We start from the raw sequence: 8,047 nt of genomic DNA on the forward strand, positions 1-8,047 counted from the left end.
TATGTGGGTGATGGGAACCGAACATGGGTCCCCTGAAAGAGCAGTAAATGCTCTTCAATGCGGAGCCATCTGTCAGCCCCTCAGCACTTTAAAACTTTAAGTTAAAAAACTCTGTGTATGTATATTTATGTGTAGTGTATGTACATGGGCTATGCATGCAGGGAAGTCAGAGGAGGACACTTGGTGTCCTGTTGTATCCCTCTCCATCTTACTCCCTTGAGACAGGGTCTCACTGAACCTGGAGCTAGGCTGGCAGCCAACAATCCCCAGCAGTCCTCCTGTCTCTGTTCCTCATAGCGCCATGGTTACAGGCTTGTGACCTTTATGTGGTTCCGGGGACTTGAACACAGTTCCTTTTGAGTGTACACTCAGCACTCCTATCTGAGGCACAGTCTCTCCAGCCTCTTAATTTCAATTTAAATCTTCTTAAATGTACATATTTTCTGTTGTGAATATTCCTTCCACTCCTTTCCCATTAGTCCCTGTGTCCCCTGGGGCCTAGACAGTTTCACTCCTGTATTTAATCTATATGTACATGACTGTATAAAATGTAGAGCCACAAATGAAAGAAAGCTTACGCAGTTTGTCTTTCTGAGACTGACTTAATTTGCTGAATATGACTTTCTGGTTGCATCCATTTACTACATAGGACATCACACTTTATGGCTGAGGTTATGTCCTGTCTATACTGTAGATATAAAATAGAAATAGCACTCATAATTAAACATCACCTCAAAACTGTCCTGAACAGCACATTTCCTAAAACAATGGTAATGAAAAGAAATGATTTCTAGCCTGTTTTGGCTCTTTGTTAAATTAAAAAAAAAAAAAAAAGCCATTCCATCATTGCCCCTGCTTTTATTTTACCTCATGTCGGTCATTTGGGATGATCCTGGTGAGTGAGAACGATTTCAGTAGACTGAGGTGAGAAGGCAGGGAACACGGGGGTGTGAACGTGCAAAGCAAGAGACAGAGATGGAGAGACGGGTTAGGGTGAGCAGAGTGAAGGCGCTGCCGTTCCGAGGGTTAAGAGGGACATCTCTGTACTGCTTGCCGTTGATGTGACCTTGGCACGTTAACTTCGAGTCACAGTTTCCTTCTTTGACAAAGGAGATAATGCTTCCCAGACGGACAGGCTGTTACAATGAATGTGGGCAAGTGTGCAAACATTTTCTGTTCTGGCTGGTCTCATTGCTTCCACTGGCGCTGTCAAGGTGCTGCTGCTGTACAGTCACTGACGGTAGCTCTCCTGTGGCTAGGGCATGAGCCGGTTCCTACTGCAGGCAGGTTGTCTCGGTTTCCATTTCAGGTTAATGGATTGCGCAAAACATTTTTCTGGTTTATAGTTTTATTTTGTGGCTTGCTTTGTTTTGAGACAGGATCTCACTGTGTAGCCCTAACTGGCCTAGAACTCATTATGTAAACCAGGCTGGCTTCAAACTCACCTGCCTTTGCTTCTGCCTCCCAAGTGCTGAGATTAAATGGTTTGTAGTTCTTAAAACAATAAGGTTCAAAAATAAAATCTAACAACACTGTGGTGGCACACATCTACAGTTGTAATGCTTGGGAGTCTGAGCAGGAAGGCCAAGAGTTTGAAGCCAGGCTGAGCAATATAGTGAGGCTCTGAGGTTTTGGCTGTTTTTGAAGGAAAAACCTACAGAATAGTCCACATTCAAAGTGTAATTTGAACCCCATCCCATCCCCTTTTTTCTTTCTCTTGTAGGTGATTTTGTTGTTGTTGTTGTTGTTTTGTTTTGTTTTGTTTTTTGAGGCAGGGTTTCTCTGTGTAGTTTTGGAGCCTGTCCTAGAACTCACTTTGTAGAACAGGTTGGCCTCGAACTCACAGAGATCCACCTGCCTCTCCCTCCTCAGTGCTGGGATTAAAGGCATGCACCACCATCGCCCAGCGGTGATGATGTATTGTCTTCATTTAATAGTGTTCTCTCTCTCTCTCTCTCTCTCTCTCTCTCTCTCTCTCTCTCTCTTTGTGTGTGTAGGAGGATGTTAGCGTGAATGTCTAAGCACACTTGCCTGTGTAAGCTTTCTACCTTATTTTCCAGACAGTCTCTCACTGAAGTTGGTATTGCCATTTGGCTAGACTGGCTAGCTAGAGGGGCTCTCAAAATCCTTCTGTTTCCTCATCCCCAGCACTGGAGTTACAGAGTTATACTTCATACCCGGCTTTTGTGTGAATGCTGGAGATTTCAATACAGGTCCTCAGTATCTTCCTAGAGTTAAAAAATATTTTAGTAAATATATATTTGATATATACTCCTGAATAGCTACATTCCTACCCCTCAGTGTCATCTAACAGAGGCATAATCTTTCTCCTTTTTATAGCCTGTTAGCTCTTTTAAATATTGTCATCATTCATGTCCTGCTACTGTAGCAGGAATCTTAAAAGTTCTTATTAATAAAATCAAACCTGAGGCGAAGCCTGAATGCTTAACCAGCCAAAATGCTTAACCAGGCAAATGCTTCTAGTTTCTGGTCCTCACGCCTTATAAACCTTTCTGCTTTCCACCACCACTCCCTGGGATTAAAGGCTGCTTTCTGGGATTAAAGGCGTGAGTTACTGTTTCCAATGTGGCCTTGAACTCACAGAGATCCAGAGGGATTTCTGTCTCTGGAATGCTAGGATTAAAGGCGTGAGCGCCACCATTTTCTAGCCTCTATATCTAGTGGCTGTTCTGTTCTCTGACCCCAGATAAGTTTATTAAGGTACACAATATTTTGGGGAACACAAAACCACCACATGCTACAGATTTTATTTTATTTTTGGTTTTACAAGACAGGTTTCTCTGTATAGATCAGCTGTCCTGGAGCTCACTCTGTAGACCAGGCTGTCCTCACAGAGATCCCCCTACCTCTGCCTCCCCAGTGCTGGGATTAAAGGCGTGGGCCACCACCACCTGGTTCCTGCTACAGATTTTAAACTGTATCTTTGTCCATTCTTTCAAATGTTCCTCACATGAATAAATAAAAATAAAAACAATAAAATCTATTTTTTTGTCCTTAAAATGTGAGGTAAGCTCTTTATCCCCATTTCACAATGGAGAAATTATAAAGGAAGATGCTTGTTACTGACCTCTAGTTGACACGTGTAGTAAAAGTGGAGCCATAGTGTAGATCACATGTTCGTCCTGTCTAGTCTGCTGCTGCTGTTTTTACCAGGGACACATTCCTCCTCCTCCTCCTCTTCTTCTCCTAATTCTGTTGTTGTTCTAGTAGGATTGACCCGTAATGCAGTATCCAGGTGATCTAACCAGAGTGTCTCCTCCCCCCTCGAAAATTACTGTGTGTGTGTGTGTGTGTGTGTGTGTGTGTGTGTGTGTGTGTGTTAGTACCTGTACGCGTGTGTACGCAGGGTGTATGCTCTGGAGGCTAAAGGAGGCTTCATCACTCTCCACCCAGTCCTTTATGTCAGGGCCTCTTTCCAGACCTGCAGCTGGACTGGTAGCCAACAAATCTGAGCAATCTTCCTGTCTCTGCCATCCCACACTGCTAGGCTTACAGGCCATTGCCTTTAAGCCATCTCCATAGCCTACCTCCTTTCTTTTAATTTCTGTTAATTTAGTTCTAGATCACCCCAGTCTTTTAAAATAGTCATCATATCACATTCCTATGGATGTTTAACATGTTTTCTACTAAAGCCTTCAAAGCCCATGTTGCTTTTAGCTATGGGTGTTCAAACCTGTGATTATGATCTTCTGTGAATCCAGGTCTGAGATAAATGTTGTGTTTGAGATGATCTCCAGGCAACTTTATTTAATAACATACAAATAAAATATCACATTTGAGCACAAATAAAGTGTCACCACATTTCCCCTTTTTATTCTAATAAAAAGGAAAAAGTTATAACTAATATAAAAACTATATACAATAAGTACAATAACTATATACAATATATACAAGCAATAAATACCTCAACAGTGTCTAATCCATTTGCATTTGACAACTCAGAGAAAATATTCCATTATCTATCCTATTTTGGTAAGTCCAAAATGTACCTGATTCACTTTTTATCCTAACTTGTATTACTAACAGAGAACTGTCTTACAATGTCTTTCAGATTTATACACTTACACCTCTTTAGTGAGTTTCTTCTCTGAAATTCTTAACAAGGAAAACTATAACTATCTAATCTCAACTAATTATAACTATCTTATCTAATCTTCAACTCCCTCAGAGACCCAAGAAGGAAATAATATGGCCTAGTAAAATAGGAAGTGCAAGCAAGCGGCTTCCAAAAAAAATGTGAGTTGACAGAAACAGCCAGCTGCCTGGACAGTCACCTGATACCACAATGTTGGGGTATCATCTTCAGCCTAAAGTTTAAAGAAATGCAAAGACTGGATATGTTTTAAGCTCATCTCCTCCCCAGTGTTAGGAACCTTTTTATCCTACTTTGGGGGGGGTATTTTAAATTTTGTATTTATGTTTTTGTGCATATATTTGTGTGCAAGTATATATCTGTGTAGTGTGTGTGTGTGTGTGTGTGTGTGTGTGTGTGTGTGTGTGTGTGTGTGTGTGTAGGCCAGAGGTTCTAGTTAAGTGTCTTCGTTTGTTGTCCTCCATACTATTTTCTTTGAGACAGCATCTCTACCAGAGCTTAGAGCCCACTGATTGGCTAAACTCACTGACCAGGACTCTCTAGGGATCTGTTGGTCACTACTCCCACAGTGCTGGGGTTACAGGCACAGGTCACCTTGTCTAAGTTTTCATATGGGAGCTGTGGATCTGAACTCGGGCCCTTGTATGGTATGTAGGCACCTTATCCTGAGCCATCTCCCTATCCCCTACTTTCTGGTGACTTAAACCTTTACAGTGGCAGTCTTTTTCTTTTGACATGCAGTAAAAAGGCAGAAATGCTGTTAGCAGTTTTAAAAGAATTTTAAGGGGTGAGGAGATGGCTCAGCGGGTAAAAAACACTTGCCATGCAAATCTAATGACGTGAGTTCAGTCCCGGGAACCTCCCTTTAAAAAGAAAGAAAAGAAAAAACTTGCTGTGGGGCTACATATCTGTAATGTCCTCACCCCTGTGTTGACATGGAAAGCAGAAACAGGAAAGTCTCCCAGAAGCTTAAGGACCAGTGTGGGAACACACTACTCCAGCCTAGCAGAAGTGACAGGAGGGCAGACTCCGTCTCAGCAATGTGGAGGAAAGAACAGCTACTGGCAGTTGTCCTCCGACACCCACACACACCCTTTAAGTTTTAAAATAATAGTGTTTGTAACTATAAAAGTGTTAGATTCTGAATTATCATTTTCTAACCTTTTCCCCATAAGGACATTAAAGTAAGTTTTTTGGGTTTTATATTTTGATTTGACAGTATACCTGTATTAATTTCTTCTTCTTTATAAGAAAGCTCAGCATGGATGTTTTCTGTTTTAGTCTGAAGACATAATTACTAACCGAAACTTGAGCACAGGTTAGGTTGTGGGTGTAGCTCAGATGTTCCTGTGTGCTGCTGTTTGCTGGCAGAGTCCAGTTTCCTAAGGTGCTCTAACTGGCTTCTTCACGTTGTTGCTATTCAGTTCAGAGAATCATCTGTTTAATTTTTTCCTCTTATACCTTAATTCCATAGGTGGTTTTGTATTGTTGAAGTTTGGGTTTTACTAGGTTACAGGAAGCTGAGTAGTATTTAACTGCAGCTTGCCTGTTGGGTAGGCAAAGTGGGTCTCAATTTCTAGCACCATATGGCTGCTCACAACTGTCTGTGACTGTAACGCCAATTCCAGGAGATCTAACACTCTCACAGACATACATACAGATGAAACACCTGGGCACAGAAAATAAAAATCAAATTAATCTGAGTTGTTTCATCGGCTTGCTAATGGCATATTTTTCTAGGCTTCATCAATTGACAGTGCTCATAGATGATTATTTTACTGATTGACTTTAAAACTGCATTTCTTTGACAGGATATCTACAGGGAAATGGGTTTTGGCCACTATGAAGATGAAGAAAGCTGTTGGGAGAAACAGAAGAGTGAAAAAAGAGACCGACGTCAGAACCGCAGTCGTAGCCGATCTCGAGAAAGGGACGGTCACTATAGTAACAGCCACAAACCCAAGTACCAAACAGATCCTTATGAAAGGGAAAGGAGTAGAAAGAGAGACCGAAGCAGAAGTCCAAAGAAGTCCAAAGACAAAGAAAAATCTAAGTACAGATGAACAGGGCAGAGGAGGAGGCAGATGGCTAGCAGGTCTGCTCCTGCCTGACTGGAGCACTCACAGACGCTCTCAGAGTTCCTGCTGGCACAGCTAACTGCGTTTCCATGTTAGCAGTTTAGCCTTCAGGTTAACACTGATGGTGTGGGGCACTGAGAGAGAGCGGGGCGTTTTCTGTGTGTACTTTTTATACAAATTTTATTGTTATGCATACACGGTAGTATTCATATTTAACATCTTTCATATTTTCACTCTTTTTAAATGAAGCATTTCATACCACAGAAGTCCATAAACTTGTATATAAAACATAAAACATAGTTGTGCACCCGCCAGAGTGTAAGAGATAAAGTGTCCCTTGCTGTGGAAGTTCCATGTGTCCTTTCTCCCTCCAGGGATTATCATTCTGAGTTGTGTTTGCCCTGCTGTTAATCTTATATGGTTTTGAATTTTATATAAATGACACAATGTATGTTTATTTCTGTGACTTTTTAAAGAGTTGATTCATTTGTATTGTTACGTAGTTTTAATGAATATGATGCAGTTGATCTGTTGCTCTGTTGACGGGCTTTTGAGTTGTTTGTTGTTTTTTGCTATCTAAGCAATGCCACTGTAAACATCTTCATCTGGGCCTGGCACTGTCTGGCCATATGGTTTGAGTTTTCAATGCATTTATAATTGTAATTGCTTAATTTACCTGGTATGTGGATTTGTATGGGAGAAGGGGTAGCCACCAGAGAATATCGGTCCATATGCAGCTTGAAGCGGTTGTTGCTTCAGTGTTGTGCATATTCTTGACCACCAATAGAAGAGGCTTAGTTACATAAGAGGCTAGCATCCTGACAGGGAGATGGCTCCATTGGTAGTGTTTGCTTCACAGGCATAAGACTGAGTTCAAATCCTCAGGACCACATAACCAGGCCGACAGTGCATGCTTAGATCCCAGCACTGGGGAGGCAAGAACAGGTGAAGCTCTAGGGTTAGTGAGAAACCTTGTCTCAAGAACTATGCTTGAGGAAGACACCTGACTTTGACCTCTCACCTCTACATACATGTACAAAATTGTGCATGCACATAAACACAGAGATGAATAAACAGAGCTATCCTCTATAGACAACTGTAAGTATTGCTTGCACAGATGATTCTTTGTTGTTTTGTTTTGGTTTTGGGTTTTGGTTTTTTGTTTTGTTTTGTTTTTTGAGACAGGGTTTCTCTGTGTAGTTTTGGAGCCTGTCCTGGAACTCACTCTGTAGACCAGGCTGGCCTCGAACTCACAGAGATCTGCCTGCCTCTGCCTCCCGAGTGCTGGGATTAAAGGCGTGCGCCACCACTGCCCAGCTCACAGATGATTCTAAAATGTGATCTGGAAAAATGAGCAAAAGACAAGCTGGGAACAGTGTGAAGTCACCTACTGACAACTGAGACTTGATTTAATAGCTCTGGAATATTGAAATGGTAACAATGTATGCACCAAACATTTCAAGGAAAAAAGATCCTTTATTGCAAATTATGAGAAGCTGTTTTATTTTCCTACACATTTGACAGTAATTTTATATACTTATGGGTGTGTAATATGTTTTTATATATGTTCATATTCTGGGACAAGTAAATCCATTTACAAACATTTATTAGCTCACTTTTTTTTTTTTTCTTTCCTCTGACCAAAGTCTGCTCTCAGGGATTTTGAAATCTCCATTATTATTAACTGTAGCTTGCACTCTCTACAGTACTTCTCAGACATTTCTCCCTTTCATCTAGGAAAAAACACACACTCTTTGACCCAAATCTCCTTTATTCCTTGTCTTAGTCAATGTTCTGTTGCTGTGAAGAAATACCGTGACCATGGCAACTCTTTTTTTTTTTTTTAACGTTTATT

General features: G+C 41.2%; 1 protein-coding gene across 2 annotated transcripts in view; it reads left to right on the plus strand.

Annotated features, from left to right (window-relative positions):
* The window catches only part of Ppil4 (peptidylprolyl isomerase like 4), a 33,653-nt gene extending 25,856 nt beyond the window's left edge, over positions 1–7,797 (plus strand). For both annotated transcript variants that reach the window (XM_052750989.1, XM_052750990.1), the window contains exon 13: positions 5,926–7,797. In XM_052750989.1, coding sequence (XP_052606949.1) covers positions 5,926–6,177 — 252 coding nt within the window. In that variant the 3' untranslated portion in view covers positions 6,178–7,797. The remainder of the gene's footprint in view (positions 1–5,925) is intronic.
* The last annotated feature ends 250 nt before the right edge of the window (positions 7,798–8,047 follow it).

The sequence above is a fragment of the Peromyscus californicus genome, unplaced genomic scaffold (genome assembly GCF_007827085.1).
Source record: "Peromyscus californicus insignis strain IS unplaced genomic scaffold, ASM782708v3 Scaffold_22__1_contigs__length_63687245, whole genome shotgun sequence".
Classification (NCBI taxonomy): domain Eukaryota; kingdom Metazoa; phylum Chordata; class Mammalia; order Rodentia; family Cricetidae; genus Peromyscus; species Peromyscus californicus.